The sequence below is a fragment of the Artemia sp. Qi Xiang Cuo genome, chromosome 18 (assembly GCF_049724085.1).
Source record: "Artemia sp. Qi Xiang Cuo chromosome 18, ASM4972408v1, whole genome shotgun sequence".
Taxonomy (NCBI): Eukaryota; Metazoa; Arthropoda; class Branchiopoda; order Anostraca; family Artemiidae; genus Artemia; species Artemia sp. Qi Xiang Cuo.
The window spans coordinates 33,713,718-33,737,533 of NC_142811.1; the positions used below are offsets into that span (position 1 = coordinate 33,713,718).

At 36.9% G+C, this 23,816-nt stretch overlaps 1 protein-coding gene across 4 annotated transcripts in view; it reads right to left on the bottom strand.

The window, feature by feature from the left end:
- Window positions 1-23,816, bottom strand: part of GckIII (Germinal centre kinase III) — a 303,196-nt gene that overhangs the window by 39,086 nt on the left and 240,294 nt on the right. For all 4 annotated transcript variants that reach the window (XM_089104372.1, XM_089104370.1, XM_089104371.1 and 1 more), the window contains 2 exons: window positions 19,389-19,574; window positions 13,893-14,038 (listed from right to left, as the gene is read on the bottom strand). In XM_089104372.1, coding sequence (XP_088960498.1) covers window positions 13,893-14,038; window positions 19,389-19,574 — 332 coding nt within the window. The remainder of the gene's footprint in view (window positions 1-13,892; window positions 14,039-19,388; window positions 19,575-23,816) is intronic.

The window sequence follows — 23,816 nt, forward strand, 5'->3', positions numbered from 1 at the left end:
TTATTAGTAATATAAGCAATATATTATCGGAGAAAAATTGACACCAAAATTGAGAATAACCAGCGTCACTTAAATTGGGCTCACATGAAAAGAGACTAAATAATCAATCAGTTTAAAAACTGTAACAATTAAATTAAGCGCGAAAACAACTAGGAAAGTACTGACGACAAAGGATGGTTCAACTTCGTTAAACGGGAATTAATAAGCACGAATTTGCTTTTCCACAGCTATAATGGGGTCAGCAATGCTGAATTTTCTAATTAGATAAGAATTGCGCGTTCAAGAGGGAAAACGTAAAAGATATTTTGCGAACCAGAAGAAAACTGAACGATTTTTGACTTGTCAGAATTTGTGAGCATTTTCCAAAACGGCGATATGTACAGATAATGTGGTAGAGCAACAGAGTTAAAAAGTTTCTAAAGAAGAGGGCGGTTGAAGCGTGGCTTATAAGTTACAAAAGAAGCATATGATAACCCAACTCTACGTTCAATGTGAGCAGTTAATAGTTGTCGCGTGTGCATTATCGACGAACCAATGGGAAGACCGAGGTAGGCGATATGATCTACTGACTTATTCCTACTACTTCCAAGAGGAGTATCCCTAGGCAACGCTTGCTTCCAGTTGAAGACTGCAACTTTGGACTATTCAGCATTGAACTGAAGACCTAGTTTTGCGTACAAAAGAAGCATATGATAACCCAACTCTACGTTCAATGTGAGCAGTTAATAGTTGTCGCCTGTGCATTATTGACGAACCAATGGGAATACCGAGGTAGGTGATATGATCTCTTGACTTAATCTTACTGCTTCCTAGAGGAGTTTCACCAGATAACGTTTGCTTCCAGTTGAAGAATACAACTTTGGACTTTTCAGCATTGAACTGAAGACCTAGTTTTGCGTACTCAGATGGTAGCGTTGCGAAAATCTCGCTTATGCGGTGGATAGTGTGGCTCAAATTCAGAATGTTGTCTGCATAACATACGAGAGATAAATAAAGACCGGCAAAGATGAAAGATGTGGAAGCAGCTGACTGTGCATCAAGAACTCCATTATTGAAGAGTGAAGGGGAAGAAACAGCACCTTGACGGGTACCTTTTTCGGCATTGCAAAATTATAAGGGGTTGGTGCGTAGACTTGAGAGCCGTCAATTTTAGCTAATGGGTGAAGTATTAGGCGAACTTTAAGACGATAATACATGTCTCGAAGGGCTCTGATATATGAAGGGCTCACTCCACGTTTTGCTGCATGGAGTAGAATAGCGGCGTGAATGAGAGACTCGAACGCTTTACGAACATCATGCCCGGACAGCACGTGAGTTTCACCTGATGCATCAGCATTGATCAATGCGTTTGCGACAACCGACAAAGCGTGAGCACAACTGAGACGTGGCTGGAATCCAAATTGGTAAGGTGGAACATAGCATTCGCGTTCAGATGGTCAATGAACAAAAGTTCAAAAAGCTTACAGAAGGTAGTAGCAACTGTTTTAGGGCGGAAGGACGAGCACTGGGTAGCGATTTTACCTTTCTTTGGATCGGAGTGCGATTTCTGATTGAGAAAGAAGAAGGTACAACTCCTTGGATAACAATCATCTGCATCAAAAGAGCAATATGGTTTACCAGCAGCTCGCTTCCATGCAGAATGTGAAAAGCGCTCATTGTATCGATGCGATAAGATTTCTTACGCTTTAGGCGTTGGATTGCACGCAGTACAGAATCAAACAAAATTGTCGGTTGGACAACTAGACAGAAATTTATCAAGCTTATTTTCATATTCGGACTGTAGGGCAGCATCTGGTGGGAAGAATTCAGCAGAGAAGTATGAATTCCATTCGGAATCAGGAATAAATTGAGCAGATAGGTTGGCACTAGGAAAATCTCTTGAGAAATTTCTCCAGAAGGAAGGTTGGGACAGAGAAGTTTCTGGGACGTCTCTTGAACTATTTGGTTCATGTGGATAGATAGTTCTCTTGGAAACTTTCTTTTGGTAGAAAGACGAATCTCAGAAACACAGCCAGAGCAAGGATGGTCAAACTGGAGCCACAAATGGTACCAAAATTTGGATTTTCTCCAAGCTTCCACTAGGCTCGGATTACTGGACCAATGCTTTGTGACACCCCGACGCATATGTTTAAGAGGTATAGCGGCTTTTTCTGCGCATCGCAGAGCATGGCAAATTTGTGCAAGATATCTAGCAACACCTGTATTTTATTTGTACCAGCTTGCGGATCTCTAATGAGCATCAGGAACGGAGCATGAATTTTGTGTAGGAAAGAATTAGTAACTGCAGCAAAAAGATCACCTTGGATGTTTTTCCAATCCTTGTAGAATTGGGCGTGAGGCTGATGTGGTTGTGTGGTTGGAGTAGACTGAGCAGAGGGACAATAAATAGATGCAGATATTGGAAGGTGGTCTGATAGTTAGAAATCAGTAGCGACGTGAACAGGTGACACTTGGAGATTTATAGAAGAAACTGCATGGTCGAGGTTCGACACGTGACTTGAATGGTGTCTGTAACTGTAATCGAGATCTTTCGGCAATATCCTAAGCCAATTGTCAAAAATACCAGACAGAACAGAAGTACGCAATAACGAGGCGTCAGTTGAATTACAGTTAAAATCTCCTACAATAATACAACACTTACCTAACAGGCGAATCTTTGAAAGGCTCAAACGCAGAAGTAAATAAAAATTCCGATCGGTCATTGCGTAATCTGTCGGGAGATAGACGTTTACAATAACATACTCTTTTACACAGACAGCATGAAAAAAAATCACATGAATCAAAAATACTCGACCGGAACGAGGTCCTAACAAGCATCGCAATAACACCCGAGGAGCGGCCACTGGAAGCGGATCCGTTAACGGGCACCGAATAGCTAGTAAAATTATTGTCAATTTTCAGAAGGCATAAACTATGATTCGTCAAAAAATGTTCTTGCAAGCACAATACATCACAATTCGAAAGCAAAACTTTCATCACAGGAATTTTGACTAAAAGTCCACCATTAATATTCCACGAAAGTAAAGCTTGCGTAGTAGTAGACACATCCAATATCATACCGTGAGCTTTGCTAGTTGACTGTTGTTATTAGGACACTTTTACACTGTAACAAGTATGGCCGGCAACTTTCCATTCTAGACAGAACATTTTTTCCGAACACGGAGAGGCACTGTTAAAGGTGTGATCGCATGATCCACAGCGAGAGCAGAGGGCCCGATTGGAGCACTGTGAGGTCAGATGCCCAGTCTTATGACACGAGAAACAACGCTTTGGGAGATATACAAATGCTTGTGCAGACAGCTTTTCGTAGAAAACTTTCACAGACACTTTCAAGAACTGATCCAGGTTTTGTTTCGACTCAAAGTCGACCTTGAACACTCGGGATTTTCCGCACTGTAAAACTTTCACGCAGTTTGGTGCAAGAGATTTTACTTGATTCTCATCGTATTCGTTCGGTACGCCTTTCAGAATCCCTATAAACAGTGGGGATTTCACACTCACTGAGATACCTGAGGTAATGTTTTTAGCATTCTCGGCAATTTTGTTCGCTGCACTCTTTGACTTAACAACAAGTTTCCATTCCGAAGCCGATTTTTTAAGTTCAGTTATCACAAAGCCAAGAAACATTGGTGCTTTCAATGTCCGAGAAATTACATTCAATAACGACATTTCCATTGAACATGACATATGAGGATAACATTACATAAATAGTTTAGATCAAATTAATTTAGATCAATAAATAACACACACAGACACAGACACAGATACACAGACACAGACACACAGACACAGATACACAGACATAGACACACAGACACACAGATACAGATACACAGATACACAGACACATATACACAGACACATATACACAGACACATAAACACAGACACAGACACACAGACACAGATACACAAACACAGATACACAGACACAGATAAACAGACACAGATACACAGACACAGATACACAGACACAGACACAGATACACAGACACAGATACACAGACACAGATACACAGACACAGATACACAGCCAGAGATACACAGACAGAGATACACAGCCAGAGATACACAGCCAGAGATACACAGCCAGAGATACACAGCCAGAGATACACAGACAGAGATACACAGACACAGAGACACACACACACAGACACAGAAACACAGACACAGATACACAGACATAGATACACAGACACAGATACACAGACACAGATACACAGACACAGATACACAGACACAGATACACAGATATATAGACACAGATACACAGACACAGATACACAGACACGCACACAGAAATAGACACGCACACATACACAGACACGCACACAGACACAGACACGCACACATACACAGACACGCACACATACACAGACACGCACACAGACACGCACACCGACACGCACACAGACACGCACGCAGACAATCACACAGACACGCACACAGACAGACAGGCACGCACACAGACAGACAGACACGCAAACAGACAGACAGACACACACACAGACAGACAGACAGACAGGCACTCACACAGACAGACAGACACGCACACAGACAGACAGCCAGACACGCACACAGACAGACAGACAGACACGCACACAGACAGACAGACAGACACGCACACAGACATACAGACACGCACACAGACAGACAGACACGCACACAGACACAGACACGCACACACACAGACAGACACACACACAGACAGACAGACACGCAAACAGACAGACAGACACGCACACAGACAGACAGACACGCAAACAGACAGACAGACACGCACACAGACAGACAGACACGCACACAGACACAGACACGCACACAGACAGACAGACACGCACACAGACAGACAGACACGCACACAGACAGGCAGACACACACACAGACAGACAGACACGCACACAGAGAGACAGACATGCACACAGACAGACAGACACGCACACACAGACAGACAGGCAAACAGACAGACAGACACGCACACAGACAGACAGACACGCACACAGACAGACAGACACGCACACAGACAGACAGACGCGCACACAGACAGACAGACACTCACACATACAGACAGACACACACACATACTGACAGACACGCACACATACAGACAGACACGCACACAGACAGACAGACACGCACACATACAGACAGACACGCACACAGACAGACAGACACTCACACAGACAGAAAGAGACGCACACAAACAGAAAGACACCCAAACAGACAGACAGACACGCACACAGACAGACAGACACGCACACAGACAGACAGACACGCACACAGACAGACAGACACGCAAACAGGCAGACAGACACGCACACAGACAGACAGACACGCACACAGACAGACAGACACGCACACAGACACGCACACAGACAGACAGACACGCACACAGACAGACAGACACCCAAACAGACAGACAGACACGCACACAGACAGACAGACACGCACACAGACAGACAGACACGCACACAGACAGACAGACACGCACACAGACAGACAGACACGCACACAGACAGACAGACACGCACACAGACAGACAGACACGCACACAGACAGACAGACACGCACACAGACAGACAGACACGCACACAGACAGACAGACAGACAGACCAGAGCATACATGTGTTTTTAAAGATAGATATTAACCTTAGTCAGCAGAACTAACGGATTATTTTGGATGACCCCTCCCCATTGAATTCCTTCATTTTTCATTCCTGGCTAGTCATGTCTTCATCCTAACCATTAAATAAATGTGATCACATTATTTGCTATAAAAAATGTCCGAGTACCTACTCTTGTACAATTACTCAATGACCGTCACTAAGTTCCAAATTATACTACTTTTATAAAGACGGTTTACATTGAAAAGCCATTGCAGTTCTTTGTCCACATTTGTTAAGGACTGATACTTTTGGAATTTGTTTAGATTAATCTAATCGTAAAAGAAAATGAGCCTACTTTGTAACGCAATTTCCTCGTTAATTGAACACGGCGATGACTGTTTATAAAGGCAGGTTTATGTCACTTCAAACATATAAAAAGGTTCTAGGTTAGGACCTGCAGTGATTTTCCTATCAACAATATACAACTAAGAATGTTTTAATGATGAAATAAGAAAGCAAGTGATTAAATAGATGCTAACAAGAGGAAAGCCTGGGTTTCGCATCTCCGGTTACATAATATGAATAAAAAACTGGGCTATTTTGATCCACCCCAAATATAGGGTGAAGCTTCACCCAATAAAACACCCCAAGGATATGCCAGTTATACATCTATTTTAACACACCGATTACTGTTGTTATTTTTCTGTATTTAGTTGATTTGATATGCGTATATATATCGACCGGTTTGTTTATTTTGTTTTGTTTCTTATGTTTATTTATTAATATAGTTAATACTTCCTTGGATGTTGTAAGATGTAGAAGTTATTTGGGGAAGTTATGGTTCTCTACCCCTCCTTTGACTTTCTCTTGCCAATATTTGATTTTGGATAATGGTTAGTTTAACTAGTAGGTTGAGGGAACTTGAACAGAGCTCACTGGATGTGTGTGGATTGATAGATGGTGTTCTGCATCAGGACTATGATATAAGCGAGAACGTTGGATGCGTGGATTCCCGGTATGCTTTTTTGTGTGAGATGTGTGAATGGAAGAATATGAGAGAAATGAAAGTCTACAACATGAACTGTCAAGAGATAAACACATCATATGAGCTCCTTGATGAGCTATGTCTTGAAAGAGAGCCGCATATCCTGCCCCTAAGGGAAAAATGGCTTAAAGTCATGATTCTACTTAATTAGAAACAGACCATTTTGGGTTTGCAATATCTGTACCTGAAATAAATGGTCCAAAGTCCAAGAATAAAAGTGTGTCAAAGGTGCCTTTGGTAGATGGAAACGTGCTTTTGAAGTTTAAGCGGAAGCTTAAAAGTGCAGATATTGAATGTTTGGTAAATGGTATGAAAAAATAAAATTACTTTTTCAAGAGTGTTTGGAGTTTAAAGAGACAAAGCAAAGATAAAGTTGCCAATTAAACCTTGAATTACAAAAGGATTACTAGCCTCAATGGAAAAAAGACAAGTGATGTATAAAAGGTGCACGACTCAAGGTTCAGCATCTACAAAGAACATTATAAAGAATTTAATATAAAGTTAAAAAGTCTTTTAAGAAAAGCAAAAATGGATTACAATGCAAAGAAATTTAAAGATTATGAAGGAAGCCCGGAAAAAACGTGACAACTGATTAAGTCGGTAATAAGCCCAAATAGTGAACCAATAACTCCTAGTAATTTGCCGTGGGAGTCAGATAGTGGTGTAGCTAATAATTTGTGTACCCACTTTTTAGAATTAGGGCTAAAAATATCGACACCTATGGAGTGCATAAATGGTGATGGTACATACCAGAATTTTCTTCCTGAAGCAAGTGATACAACCATTTATCTTCAACAAGTGAGATCGCGTGAACTTGAGGATATTTTAAAAAGTATGAAAAAATCGGCAGCTGGGATGGACCTTTCAAACCTTTCAAATAGTTCAAAAAATTTACCCAATTATATATAGTCATCTGTTGTACCTTTTTAATCAATGTTTTGAATTTGGAGTGTACCCTAATTGCTTGAAAAGTGCTTTGGTTATTCCTCTGTATAAAGGAGGTGATAAGGAAGACATAAACAACTACCCCAAATATAGGGTGAAGCTTCACCCAATAAAACACCCCAAGGATATGCCAGTTATACATCTATTTTAACACACCGATTACTGTTGTTATTTTTCTGTATTTAGTTGATTTGATATGCGTATATATATCGACCGTTTGTTTATTTTGTTTTGTTTCTTATGTTTATTTATTAATATAGTTAATACTTCCTTGGATGTTGTAAGATGTAGAAGTTATTTGGGGAAGTTATGGTTCTCTACCCCTCCTTTGACTTTCTCTTGCCAATATTTGATTTTGGATAATGGTTAGTTTAACTAGTAGGTTGAGGGAACTTGAACAGAGCTCACTGGATGTGTGTGGATTGATAGATGGTGTTCTGCATCAGGACTATGATATAAGCGAGAACGTTGGATGCGTGGATTCCCGGTATGCTTTTTTGTGTGAATGGAAGAATATGAGAGAAATGAAAGTCTACAACATGAACTGTCAAGAGATAAACACATCATATGAGTTCCTTGATGAGCTATGTCTTGAAAGAGAGCCGCATATCCTGGCCCTAAGGGAAACTTGGCTTAAAGTCATGATTCTACTTAATTAGAAACAGACCATTTTGGGTTTGCAATATCTGTACCTGAAATAAATGGTCCAAAGTCCAAGAATAAAAGTGTGTCAAAGGTGCCTTTGGTAGATGGAAACGTGCTTTTGAAGTTTAAGCGGAAGCTTAAAAGTGCAGATATTGAATGTCTTCAGGATACTACAGGTATTGATACCAGTTTGGTAAATGGTATGAAAAAATAAAATTACTTTTTCAAGAGTGTTTGGAGTTTAAAGAGACAAAGCAAAGATAAAGTTGCCAATTAAACCTTGAATTACAAAAGGATTACTAGCCTCAATGGAAAAAAGACAAGTGATGTATAAAAGGTGCACGACTCAAGGTTCAGCATCTACAAAGAACATTATAAAGAATTTAATATTAAGTTAAAAAGTCTTTTAAGAAAAGCAAAAATGGATTACAATGCAAAGAAATTTAAAGATTATGAAGGAAGCCCGGAAAAAACGTGACAACTGATTAAGTCGGTAATAAGCCCAAATAGTGAACCAATAACTCCTAGTAATTTGCCGTGGGAGTCAGATAGTGGTGTAGCCAATAATTTGTGTACCCACTTTTTAGAATTAGGGCTAAAAATATCGACATCTATGGAGTGCATAAATGGTGATGGTACATACCAGAATTTTCTTCCTGAAGCAAGTGATACAACCATTTATCTTCAACTAGTGAGATCGCGTGAACTTGAGGATATTTTAAAAAGTATGAAAAAATCGGCAGCTGGAACCTTTCAAATAGTTCAAAAAATTTACCCAATTATATATAGGCATCTGTTTTACCTTTTTAATCAATGTTTTGAATTTGGAGTGTACCCTAATTGCTTGAAAAGTGCTTTGGTTATTCCTCTGTATAAAGGAGGTGATAAGGAAGACATAAACAACTACCGTCCGATATCTCTACTTCCACTGACTTCTCGTATTTTTGAGAAGCTGATTTATAGACAACTGATGGATTTTTTTTGAAAAAAGATGTTTTTTTTTGTTTTTTTACTCTAGTCAATTTGGTTTTAGAAAAAATATGTCAACAAAGCATGCTTTATTATTTTTGACAACATTTGTTAACGATTGCCTTGATTCAGGTTTAAATGTGGCTTCAATTTTTTTAGATATTATGAAGGCTTTTGACTGTTTGATCATAAGATTTTATTAGCTAAGCTTGAAAATGCTGGAATTCGTTTTAAAAGTCTGAAATTGGTTACTTCCTTTCTTGAAGGAAGAACGCAAAGAGTACGGCTGGGCACAGTCCTGGCAGAAGAGGTGGTTGTAAAGTGCGGTGTGCCACAGGGTTCTGTGTTGAGTCCCCTATTATTTCTTGTACAAAATAATGATCTAAATGGATGCCTCAAACAACTGTCAACTCCAAGGTACAATGGTGGCCCGGTGCGAGAAGTACTTCCAAGTTTTATTGATGATGCTCAGTTTACAATGGCTGCGAAAACAGAAGCGGATTTGAACAATGGCATGAAACAAGAAATGGTGATAATCGATAGGTGGATGCGAGTGAACAAACTGCTTGTTAATCGGAATAAAACAAACTTCATGTTATATGGCAGAAGTGCAAATTACTATCCATGGATTGAAGAAATTGAGTTAGAAAATGGAAGTGTAAAACGAACAAGTATTGTAAAGTATCTTGGTGTAATAGTAGATGAATACCTAAGTTTTAAAGATCATATTGCATTTATAAGTACTAAATTAGCCAAAAAATGCTGGAATTCTATGGAAGGTGAAGAATTTTTTCCCCAAAAAGGTTATTAGAATGTTATATTTTTCTCTTATTCATCCATATTTGTTGTAATGTGTTACAGTTTGGTCGTCGACGTTCACTAGCCATTTGTATACGCTCCGTGTGTTACGAAATAAAGCTGTAAGAGTATTGACTAATGACTTGTCCCAGAATTCGGTAAGATCGAGGTATCACCAATTAAAAATTTTACCATTTTTTGGTTTGGTTAAATTTCATGTAAATTTGTTTATGAATAATTTTTTTATTTTCTAATTTGTTACCTGCATGTTTTTCGGAATTTTACAATGAAAGGGAACACAGTTATGAAGCTAGAAATATTGAATTAGCTAGAACCCGGTTCCAATTATTACCAGATCTAAATTTCCTATTAGGTATATTGGTCCTGAAGTCTGGAACAGGCTTCCGGCGGAAGTAAAAGGTAAGAAAACCCTTGAGGAATTTCGTGTTTCTTTGCGATGTATTTGTGTTTAACCAGTATTGTAGACATGGGTTAAGTGACTGCTTTGGGAGTGAATATACGCTTGTGAGCGTTAAAAGAGAAATTGATTTGTGGGTTGATTGAGGGGAGTGTCGGTATCTGAAAGGAAGCTTGATGAATCATAGAGTATGAGTGTGGGATTCCTTTAAGTTCCCTTTAAAAATATAGCATCTTTAGAATGTTGATTAATTATTTAGTCAGGGTGGGGGAGGAGAGGAGGAGTCAGAGATTTTTTTTCCCAAGGAAGTGTATTAATTGTTGAAGGGTCGCTTTTTTGGGTCGTCCTAAACACGCTAATATGCGTCGGGCCCTATTTTGATATTGTTAGTATTATATGCAGTTTCGTTTTTTCAGCATTATATGGAGAGTTCTATGTTGTGTTTTTTTGTGACCCATTTGTTAATAAAAAAAAATCCATCTTAAATGAGTCACTATTCCTCTGGAAAGTCCATTTCTTCTAAAAGGTACCGTGTACTAACTGGGCTTTGAAGTTGTCTAGCCTTTTAATTTACTTTTAATAGTGACAATTATTAGCATCCATCATCTACAGAAACATTTTCTTGCACTTTGCTATATAACAACTGTTCATCTATTATACAATCGTCAGACTTTTACCCAAGCGATGATACTTTCAATGCTTATTATTTTCGTAAAATAAAAACTCCTGAAACATTTTAGATCATTAAATTTTGACCTTCCTTTAAAATGGAGAAAGATAACCAAAAGTTCTGACTTGTTTCTTACAAATACGTTGCTCTGATGCCTTTCCTAACAATATCCAATTATAACCCGCTTTACCTTGCTTTTCTTAGATCTCCGTACAATCGTGTATCCTTTATAATCTTTACCTAGCGAGGATTCTAAGAGATAAAAGCTAGTTAATGACATCCCACCCCCTTGCTCATGAAAGAACGATGAGCTATTCTCGCTTCTTTTCTGCTTTTTAGAAAAGTTCGTCTTTATGGCCAACTTGGTCCCCCAAAGACTCAAAACATCTGCAAAAAAGCAGACTAGCTTCTATTATTTACTCTCAACTCGGAGAACAAAGAGGATATTCAAAAAAAAAATGATGATTAAGAAAACATGGTTTCAGTTGCTACTAAAGAGAGAAAAGAGAGGAGAAAGGAGAAAGGTGAGAGAGAGAGACAGAGAGAGAGAGAGAGAGAGAGAGAGGGGAGAAGAGAGAGAGAAGAGAGTGAGAGAGAAGAGAGAGGGAGAGAGAGAGAGCGAGAGAGAGCAGAGAGAGAGAGAGAGAGAGAGAGAGAGAGAGAAAGAGTACATTGTGTTCAATGGGTTTAGAGTTTGTTAAAAATGAACACACCCTTTTTCATTCTTGGTAAAGACTTCTGTAACACGCTCTATTTTTCTTCTTTTTTTCAATCTCCCTGCACGCTTAACTTCTTTTTTCCTAAATCTGTAATGTTTTAAAAGGCAAATTATCCGAATGTCGAGGTCGCCTATATATACTACATAAGCCCTGACAAGAATACACTGGGCACAAAAGTCCGGAGCAGTCAAGGTATTGTGAGGTGGCTTGGGGCGTAGACTTTATCATAAGCTTCTTATTCCGTCCCTATACCCGGAGGCGAAACTCTGCTCGTGTGGCCTCGTAATGGCGTTAATGTGGACCTTCCACCGACTTTTATAAGCAGAACCGTGACTACAAACAGCATTGCAGAGTGAACTTGAGGATCATCTCCCCTTGAGGAAATTATAGCTTAGCAAAGGACAGAGAATTGCATTATATTCTAACTAATGGATAACTTTGGGGGGTTTCGTTTGCTTTGGTGGGATTTTTTGGGCTGAACAGCCTCTTCTAGATGTTATTTATAATGGGTTGACCTCCCCCTACTATCATGACACAATATTGGCAGACACGAGCATATGATAAGTCAGAGTTAAGAGTTTTAAATTGTTTATACAGGACGTCGAGTGTTGTCAATAGAAGCGTATCGCCAAGTGCGGAAAATAACTTAGTGATCAAGCTGGTATCAGGCTTGCACAACGTTTAATTAGAGGTCCCTAGGACTTATTGCTGTCTGGTGAGAAACCGGTTTAATTGTTTTGTATAGACTTGAAAAGAATGTGCACATGATTTAAGAATCCTAGTTGGAATTAATATTACGAAGACTAAAGTAAGTGGCTTATACTAGGAATAAATAAGGGTGAAGTGGTGATATTAGGTAAGGAAAAAATCGATAAAGTGGATAGCTTCTTACCCGGTTAGTATTATTTCCGATGATTGAAGATATAAAAAATAGAACAGCCAAGGCGCAGGGTCCTTCGCAATCGAAAAATGTCGGGAAGACTAGGAAGATAAGTCTGCGAACTCAGATTAGAATATTGGAAGCCATGGCCACGGAAGGGGTCAAATATAGCTCTAAAACGTGGGCCCATCGAAATGCTTAGGAAGAATTGTTAAATGCTTTCCAAAGGAACAAATTTAGTGGTTCGTTGGACTAACCGTATACCATACAGCAAGCTATCTAAAAATTGTCGTATAATCCCACTTTCTAGGGTTATAATGAAAGAAAAGTTAAAATGGATATGCCACCTTTTACGGATTAAGGATGGCAGATTGCCAAAGATTGTGCTTTTTGGGCACACATCTGGGGATAAACGAAAAGTAGGTCATCCACGTTCCATAAGCTGATGTTTTTGATCAATTCCTAAAAAAAAAAAAAAAAAAAAAAAAAAAAAAAAAAAAAAAAACACGAATAAAAATTTCATCAGGGTATTAAGATGGGTATACAATTTTGACGGCTTGAGAAACAAATTTTCGTATTGTTCAGAAGCAATATGGAAATGAAGCCAATATTCGCCAACAAAGGCATTTTTAACGGGAATACGAAATATGAAATCCGGTGGCTGCCAAAGGGAAAATCGACTCCTGTCAGGACCAAGCTTAGGACAAATTGGCTTATTAAAAGAAGTATTACTATTAATGAGATAATTTGAATAATCAATTCAAGTATTAAAGCATTAATACACGTCTTTGTTAACCCTTGTTTTTAAGGATAGTCCTGATGGCGAATCAAGCAAAAAATAACCAAGCAATTTGACGCAAAAAAAAAAAAAAAAAAATTTGGAGGGGTTAGAGATTTGGTTGGTAACCAGACGAAGACCTGGTAAAAATTCTTTGACGTCTTTTCTGGTGATCCACGTAGAAGATATTACGGCAAGAACATTAAACAGGACAGTTTAAGAGAGAAAATACAATAAACAATAAGAAAATATAACAAAATGACTAGCAACACAGCACGAAAACTAACTGAATTACAAGAAATATAAACTAACTTGAGGCGTGGATGGATTACAACAAGAACTAAATTCCCAAAGAGAACGTTTTTTTTGTTAATATCAAGACTATTTTGAATCAAAATGGCACATAGATTATATACTTACGAGTCAGAATTCTCAGAGTCGCTTCCACTGTAATCGCTATGGTTCATTTTCCAATTATTATATCGATCTATTAGCTCAGTTAAATGGGAATTCTTCTTCGCCTTCCGAATAAATGTATGTTTTAACAACTCCTTCGCGGTTGGTCTCTAAAAGTCAAATAAATCATAAACATTTTGTCGAGTAAGCGTAAACAACACTTTAACCGTCTAAAGCTAAATTATTAAAGTGCAAAGATAGATCTTTGAGTCATAAATTTTGAAGCTACTGGTCTATATGTAAATTGATTAATGCTTACCGTGTTTTGAACAGGAATATGCCCTCAGCCAAAACCTAGTATATATATATATATATATATATATATATATATATATATATATATATATATATATATATATATATATATATATATATATATATATATATATATATATATATATATATATATATATATATATATATATATATATATATATATATATATATATATATATATATATATATATATATATATATATATATATATATATATATATATATATATATATATATATATCTGCTTTAATTTCTGCGATATGACCTTGTATCTACCAGATAAGAAGAAATTCACCGGTTTTCCACAGCCAAAGCTTAGCAGAGACAAACTAGAATAACAAAGCTTAGTATCGACGTCCAGGAGAAAACAGTGCAGCAAAGAACAGGAAGAAAATTTCCTTCAGAAAACTTGTTAACATAATTTCTTATTTTCGACGGTTTCTCCAGTTTCAAAAACTGAAAACTTGAAAAATGCATACTTGAAAAACTGAAAAACGCAGATAATAGGATTTGGCAGAGGACAGCCAAGGTATGCTGGAAGCTCTACAGTCAGACCTACTGTATAATGAGTGCTGCAAAGTACTAGCTCTAGTCCTTCGTGTAATAAAAAGAGTGTATACTAAAAAAGGAAAAGCTGTGTATTCTCAGACTTCACCAATAAATGCACTAAAGCCAATAGCCATAACGTTTTAACAAGTCTATTTGGCAGGTTTAATTTAAACTTCATCCCGACTGAAAAGGCAATGTGTGTATGATCATTATATGCAAAACCTTAGAAACTTCAAACTGCAATCGCTCAAAACTTTCCTAAAGTCTTTTGATTTTTGGTGGGCAACTTGTGATTAAACAACTGAGATGCTCATTTGCAGCTAGACTCCAGGAGTAAAAAATAGTTTTTTCAAGAGAAAAACGTACAAAATTTGTAGAGAACACTTTTTCACGTCCTCTAAACTAATAGTTCCCAAGTATATTCTACAAGTACATACATCCTTAAATCCCTGTCAATTAGGAATGTTTTGGTTTTTTAATTTGGTCCTCAAAAGCACAAGAAATGCCATTCATTGATATCAAACACTCCTCACTTCGAGAGAAAAGTTGGAGATAAGTTGACAAATTAAGTGAAATTTTAACTTTCCTGCAAAGCAGGAGTCAGTAATATAACGCTCATTTGTCAGCTAAGTTTATTAATATTTCAGGATCTATGGTTTGTGGGATTGGTTGAACAAATGTTCTTTATAAGTTAAATTTCAAAACTTAAACAGAAAGTGCTTGGAGTAAAATGTTGAATTAAACAAATAATAAAATGAAGCTAATTTGTCTTCTTTTTCAGCAAGATTCAAGTTATTTCCAGCAGTCACAATATGTTGTTAGTCCTAGAAAGTATAATTTGAAAACGATTGAAAAACTCTGAAAGGAGTGAAAAGGTTGCCTTCTGGGGATTACTTTTGCTGGGAGCTGGTTTCTCTGGGAGAAGCTTGCTGATGAATGCCTCAACAAAAAAGTAAGAAGGGCGACCGAGGTCACTAGGTTACTCTCGATGCATTGACACAGGTTTAAATTATCTATAAAATTTCCCAAGATTCAATTCCCACAAATTTAGTTTATTTCTAAACAGTAATTTCAAAATATATAAGTAATGGGATAAAATAACGAGTTTAATACCCATAAACCCGGAATTCAAGTGATTAAAGGAGGTAAGATAACTAAAAACCATTAAAAAAAATATTAAATCTAATGCGTGTGGAATACCAACATAGCTAATAGGTCAAGACACATCAGGAGCAAGTGAGTGGTTTCACAGGGCAACGCCTGCAAAAAGGGGTTAGAGGTACCCAGGAATAATAATGGCCATATGATATAGATTTTCCCTACTTATGACCCCTCTCCTCCTCCCTTTAAGGAATTGGATTAGACCTGATGCACAGAACTATCACTAGAGATCGTGCGGTATAATTTGGTAGACGCTCATGTGAAGTATTATCAGTCTGTGATGTACAAACACAATCGAACATTCAGCATGATAGATGAAATCTGTTTGCCCTTCATGCTACATTAGTGTCACGGATGACTCTTGTAAAATACCACCTAGAACCCTACAAGGTTGTAATGCATTTTCTGTCTGAAGTAAATAGTTGTACCATCATCCTATCGACGTGAAAGTCCGTTAGTCCATCTACTATTTCCTGGTTAATTCCTATAACTGTACTTTGGAATGAGGCGATTGTGCGGGACCTCGTGAAACACTTCAACTAGATTCAAGAAATCAAATCCATGGGACCACCGTTGTCGAACAGACGGGTATTCAACTCGTATAACCAAGAAAAGACATTACCATTTCAGAACGGAATACTAGTCTTCACATGCGTACAAATAGTCCAGTGGTATTCGGGAATTTGGAAGCTATTGCAAACATTCACATTAGCAAACGGTTTGAATACGACATGAGAGCCGAGAAAAGGAAATGTGAATTGAGTTGGTGGTGGCTTTTCAAGGTTATACATATATGTGGCCCATATATGGCAACATGGAGCGGACCTTTCGCCCTAAAATATGTGTGTTGAATGCTACAAAATAGCCATCTCATCTCAGTCTTGTTATGTGAGGAATACTATCTTATTTCCGAGGATCGGCTTATTTAGCTTTCGAAGCTACTTTTCGTCAAGTTTCTTTTATATTATAATATCCGTTCCATATGGCTGAAGTAACCGCTCAAAGAATTTCTACGTTTTGGTTCTATGGAGGAGACAAAATTCAATAAAGAAACCTTACAACTAAATTCTAATTTAAGTCCCAAATCAATACTTTTTCCACGTCATCAACAGAAAAAAGGCATTCTTTTACAATTCAGAAAAAGTTAATTACTTTTAATTTTGTGGAGAATCAGAGTTAAAAAATTTAGCAATTTCGTTAAAAAATTTAACGAAATTGCTTTTGAAAAACTAAAAACAGAGGATCTTACAGAGTCAATGTTAAGAGGGATTAAAATATTCCTATCTGAGGATTTAAAAGGATTAGAGAAGGGTAGGGCCCGATTAAAGAATGATCCCAAAGGGGTAAAAAGAAATCTATTTATGATTCGATTATATGCTTAAGCAGCCATCAGATATTCTTAGAGAAAATGGTCCTTAGAAACTCTCAAGGAAGTTACCCCGCTGCCACCCCCATACATTTCGGATATATACGCGTACAGAAAATATTAGGTTGTTTTTGTGTAACTAAACTACAGAAATTATTATTAATGAAACTATTTCAAATTCAAATAAGCCCTTAATCTCCAAGAGAATTTGAGAAAACAATGTTTTTTTATGCAAGGAGCAACTTGAGATTCTATTACAAAAATGAAATCAAGTAAATCTAGTTCCTGATTACAACGGGATGTGAGGGGAAAAGAAACAAAATTCATTTATCACATTGTCCATTTTCATACTAATCTAATTCACACCAATAATCTTAGAAAATAGCCATCAAGTTCCAACATTTCCTTTGCTAAAAGTAGAAAAGTAGACACCTTTCTAAGTTGTCTGAAGAAGAAGAAGTATGAAAAAAGAAAGCACATTAACAGTGAATTCCTGAAAATAAAAAAGCTGGTTATTTTCAAGAAATACTATCATCTCTCGATGCACACCTACGAATTCAACCCAAATGCTATACATTAGGGATAGAATTGCGACAGGAATGAGTAGGCTTAGGTACAAATCTACATGGGAGCACAAAAATCATTTCTCTCTACATCCTAATAGCTTACTCTTCCCAACCCTAAAAATAAGAAAGCATAATTAGTGGTCTTTTTAATACACCTCATTAATTAGACTAATGCGTATTTTAAAGTAAAAATTTTGCAGTTTTGTTTACATTTATTTAATGTACAATTTTGTTTACAAAATTTTGCTAAAAGCTACCGGAAGTCCAGAAACTTACCAGCAGCTATGTATATTATTGTCATAGCCCCTTTTTTGACCATATTTATTACTATTCTACAAATAAGGATAAAACAATGAGTTCTATTTAGCAAATTGAAAAGCTCTAATGTTGCTAATCCTTGAATGAGATACAAAACAACTGAAGAACTGTAAATACTTCTTAGATTTTAATCCGTCTTAATTTCCTTCTGAAGTTGCTTAAAACATCGTTAATATCAACCTTGACACTGTATGACAGTTCTCGACTAAGGACGTGAGAGAGATCTTAAAACTATAGGATCTAGACCTAAGGGGAGAGATTTTATTGCTTAGCAGCACTTCCATAATATTACCAAAGTAAACAAAAAAAAAAAAAAATCAAGGGGACAGCTGAGAGCAAGAGATTAAACTGTTAAAAAAAAATTCTTTAGGAATTTTGTGGGGGGCCTGGGCCGCCCTCTAAATGAAGCAGAAAGGGTTCCACCTGGGCCCAGCATTCACTCGTAAATCTAAACGGTTACGCAAATTAAAGACTAAATAAAAGATTCAAAATGAAGCGGCTTCAAGGAGAAAAGTCAATAATTTATAGCTATTTATGCCTAAAAGTAACATTGTTCAAAGTCGAAAACATTTGGTAGGCTAGTTCATCCTTAAGTGGCTTTTTCATTTCATTAGGTCTAATAATTAAGCAAGTTTTCATATTTGAAACACAAAGCCCCAACTAAAATGACAATTTATTGACGCCGAGGTTCAGCTAACGCACATTTTTGGAATCAGGTGGAACCAAACTGGTGCACGATAAAGTTTAACTAGTATACAGGAGTGAATAAAGTCAATTGAACATCAACACTCAACTATTCATGGACTATCCAAAGAAATATTTTTAAGAAAATCCAATTGTTGAAAAAAAAAAAAAAAAAAAAAAATCTAGATCTAGACCTAAGGGGAGAGATTTTATTGCTTAGCAGCATTTCCAATATATTATCAAAGTATAAAGAAAAATCAAAGATAAAAACATTGAGCACTAGGGCGGCGGAACACGAACCTCAGTTTAAAAAGAATTTAAAAGATTATTTTTTGTGGGGGAATTTGTTGAATTTTTTTATGGCTGGTAGGTTGGGTAGGGGAGGAAGAGGACCTGGAGAAGTAAGGGTGGGGGAGGTGAGGGTGAGTTGAGCATTAAAGAGTGATGGAGACTGGATTCGTAATTGTGTTTTATTATTTATGTGTTAGTAAAACACCATTGTAAACACCATCAGGCAAATTAATAACAACAAAAACTCACATTTTCCGGATCTTTATTAAGACAGGCCTCAACAAACTCTTTGAAGGCTTTCGAAAAGCTCCCAGTTAATTGAGGGGGATTGTTTTTAGGAATCAGGAACAAGACTCTCATTGGATGAAGATCTGAGTTGGGGGGTTCACCCTTGGCAAGCTCTATCGCTGTTATTCCCAGTGACCAGATATCTGCCTGAAAAATAAAAGATAATTCTAATAAGGAGCAGGAAAGAATTCGACTTTCTTCTTAGAAGACCTAAAGAAGAAGTTGAGCAACCTGAAAAAGAATGCTTTTAACATATATTCTTCAAATTACTTTATGTTTTATTTATGTAGGCTAGGTATTGATCAGCTAAGTCTAAACGAGAATAACGACCCTTGTTCAGTCGAATAACGACTAAACAAGAAGCCAAACCAGGAAACTGTCTAAAAAAGGTTTTTTTTGATAAAATTATCCAATCTGTGTGTTTTTCCTTCCCTTTATGTCCAAAAGTGAGGATGTGGAGTTTGAAAGCTCTAGGTTTAGAAAAAGTCTTGCCTGTAGCATAAATTTCATTAAAAACATTTTTTTAGTTTAGTTTTTCTAAATTTCAAAGAGTCCTATTTTGACATAAATTCAGATATATTAACGGAGTCCTGACTAACCCATTAAAAGAAATCTGGAGTACAGAAACCTATATAGGCTGTCGATATCTCTTCGATAAGCCCTGATTGGTAACTTATTTTCTTTTTTGTGGAATATTCATTAGTGACCTAAAGAAATATATTTCTTTGGTTTGAAACTTGCGCTGTTTTGTGGACAATGAATCGGTTTTTCAACTGTTTTTCCTTGGTGCTGAACAATTATTTAAGGGTATATGCCCTCACTCTGTTTGCACTGGTATCAATAAAGGAAGTATTTCTTTTCATTTTTCTATTTTTCTTTTACTATTAGATTATATTCTTCATTTTCTTTTTTATATATTTCTTACTGGATCTTTACAATTACTTTCTAATGATAAGCGTTTTTGGGGAAAATTATCCTTTTCAAGGGCTTTTTCAATTCAAATTGTTTCTAGTTGATAATTTCAAAGTTAAAAATATAAAATATTTAAAGTCAGCAGGAAATTAGATCTTTTTTTAATAAGCTTAATAAAACTAAAAAAAAAGAAAAACACACAAACTAACAAAGGCAATAAACTGGCGGTAAGAAGTCCCCGGGGCCTCCAGTTGAACGGAGGCTTTGTGCAAGCCTGGGCTGATTTTGGTCTCTGCATTATTACCTGCCTACGGCAATGCGCTCTGATCAACAAGCGTCGGCGTCCTGCACAAGCAATCTAGTGTGCAAGATTTACCAGTAAGTTTTAAAACTTACTCTTACCGAATAAGTTACCGGTAACTTTGCTAAGTTACCGCATAAGTGGGTCCTAACTCCTACTTTCCTAATTGAGAATCTAGTGGGATGATGGGAAAGATTTACGTTTGGACACTAGTCGCTGCTGTGTCACCATCGCAATGCTAGATTAGAAACGATTGGACATAGAATATTTTTTTACGAATAGGCATTACTACCCGCATTATAACCGGATATATAACTCACTGAAAATTTATTCTATAGTTAAAGATAGCCAGTCAAAAAATACGAGTCAAAACTCCAAAACCCACCAAATTAAATTGGCCTCTGTTATGAATGTCTTTATTTATTCAGACTGACTGACTCATCGCGAATCCCCCTTTTTTCTTTTTTTACTCTGGCAGGAAATGACAAAGAGGTAGTCCGACAGAGCGATATCAGCATAAGCTCAAAGGGGTATGAGTATGACTCATGCATTGAATCTCATGAATGATTTTTTTTTTTTTCAATAGATGTTAGCAAAGTGGAAGCTCTCTTAGGGACGGATTTGTTTCAATTGAGAACATTATTGTTCATCAAAATCTTAAACTTATCACTTATGAAACTTACCAGTAAGTTTGACCCAAAACTTACCATTACCGAGTAAGTTACCCAGTGGTAGTGGTAACTTACCGTGTGGTAACTTATGTCTTGCACACTAAAGCAATCGCAAGCATATCACCTTCGACTCGCTATACATTCATGCCTGCAGAGACTATACTACAATGGGAAGGCAACTCATAATAAATATCACATCAAAAAGAGGTCTCGCCAAAAAAAAGTCCAGAAGAATTATTCATTAATCAAAATCAACTGCAATACTGTGTCGTTTGCAAGGCTATAATTTTATCCAAGGACGTCACTCCTCAAGGTTACCCTGCAGCGCCGTTCTGATTCGGTTCTGATTAGAAAAACTCGCAAAAGTCCCACCCTGACCCCACTATGAGTGCACACAAACACAGTTTTCCTTCCGAGGATGGGGACGGACAATGGAGCTGATGACAGACTGGAGGCCCCAAATCATCTTTCAAGACCGGGATAGCTCCAGCCTTCATACCCAGCCTATCCTCGTCAGAACAATACTCATATAATAATGTACGAGGGCCTTTCATAAACCATTTGAAAAAAAACAAAAAACACTGAATTTCTTGGTATATTCAAAATAGATAACAATTTTTAAGTTGAGATTTTAAACTTGCCCTCAAAGGAGGGATTCGTGCCCACTAAGGCGTTATATTGTCTTACCCCATATAGCTAATAAACGTTTAAAAGAACATACGACTAGTCACTATGTTTTTAGGTATTTAGCACATTTAAATATTTAGACAATTAGAATATTTAAAAAAAGATCATAAAGAACAATTTCACAATTTCTGGTTTTCATGAGAAAAAAACATATATTTTTACAGATTACACTGATTAATATACATCTTTCCCTCAGCTTATAACTTTTCTTAGCCTGACATAGCAGAGGCTCATGCATCTTATCAAGCCTTGTAATCTAGACATCTCGGCTTGCTCAACCAAATTAATTTCTTAAAAGCCGAGAGGACCAGTCAAATTTTCCCGAGCTTTCGGTTATAGGCAGACATAGAGGCAGCTAATGCTTTCTTTAGAGGCAATTCCAGCATTAATTATACTGTCTAATTTCGCCTCAGAAACAAAGCGATAATCTGGAATGTATCCAAATTGTCTATCAATTACAAAAGCTGGTGACAGCAAGTTGTAGTCTAGTATCCCCTTAATTTGATAAGCATTTACCAAGTACCAAAAAATCAATATGCCAACATTGTTATTACTGAATTCCATAGAAAATACAATTTGACATTTGCACAGTATTGCAACTTATAATAAAAACGCAATTCCAATTCGAATTTAGACAAGAAATAAAAAAAAAAGTAATATTCAGAAAAATTAGCCATTTCAGGCAACGCCTGGTATAGTGTTTTTTTTTTTTTTATTATAGGCTCTATTAATCTTTTTATCTGTTTGTATTTATTTTCACCAAGAAAATCCAGGATTGTTGATTTCCTAGAAAACGGGTCAAAGGGCTACGTTGTGTTTGCATCTCATGCAGCCAACACAGGAAAATAAAATAAAAGGACAGTGGTCCTGGGAACATAAGAGAAAATTATAAAAATAATTTGTAGAAAAAGAAAACAGACAAAAAGGAGAATAAAATAGAGAAACTTGTTTTCAAGGGAAAAAGCACTCTCATATCTTATTTTAATTTTCTTAGGCAAAAAAAAAAGAATATATACTATTAATTGAATAAAACTTTTTACTTTACCAAAATACGCATTGCTATTTTAACCATTTCTTTACTCTCCATGGTTGCAGCTACAGCTGCTTTCTAGTGAAGGGCGAATCAAGACCCATAGTAACCGAAAGTTTAAAATAGGTTTTGAAGAAGAAAAAAAACTGTCAAGTGAGTAATTTGACTCACTTAAATGACTGACATTGACTCACAAGAAATAATTTTCACTTTAAGCTAACTCAGAAATGTTAGCTATTACTTCGGTGTATTTTTAATAGTAAAAGTTTAATGCAAAAACAAATTTGTGGAAATTTAGAAGAGGTTAAAACTTTCGAAAATTTCGGCGGATAGAAATGATACGTAGAGCACTAGAGTCACCACAGTCCCAAAACCCATACAGAATAATTACACTCCTCCGCCTTGAACAACAAGGAAAATTCAGTTTTTGCAAGGGTAGCCCTGATGTCTTCTTTTATCTACCTAGGTTAGCACTCTACCGCAACATCGTATAGATTCCCTCCCTGAATTTTGAGAATTTTCTTTATTTTCTGCAGGTCACTTTTTGATTTTGTGGCACCTAATCCTGTGCTGTTGCGTTCGTTTAGCGCTTTCAGTAAAGCGCTAGTTTTTCAGAATTATGCAAATACACGGAAACATCACAAGTCAGTTTATTTGAACCAGTTTTGCCAATGTATGTTGCATAAACGTGCGAATTTTCGTTCATTTTAAGTTTCAAGCTCGCTCTTTACTTCCATAAAAACACTCGATTATTAAAAATTAATTTTCAGACTAGAAAAGATACGGAA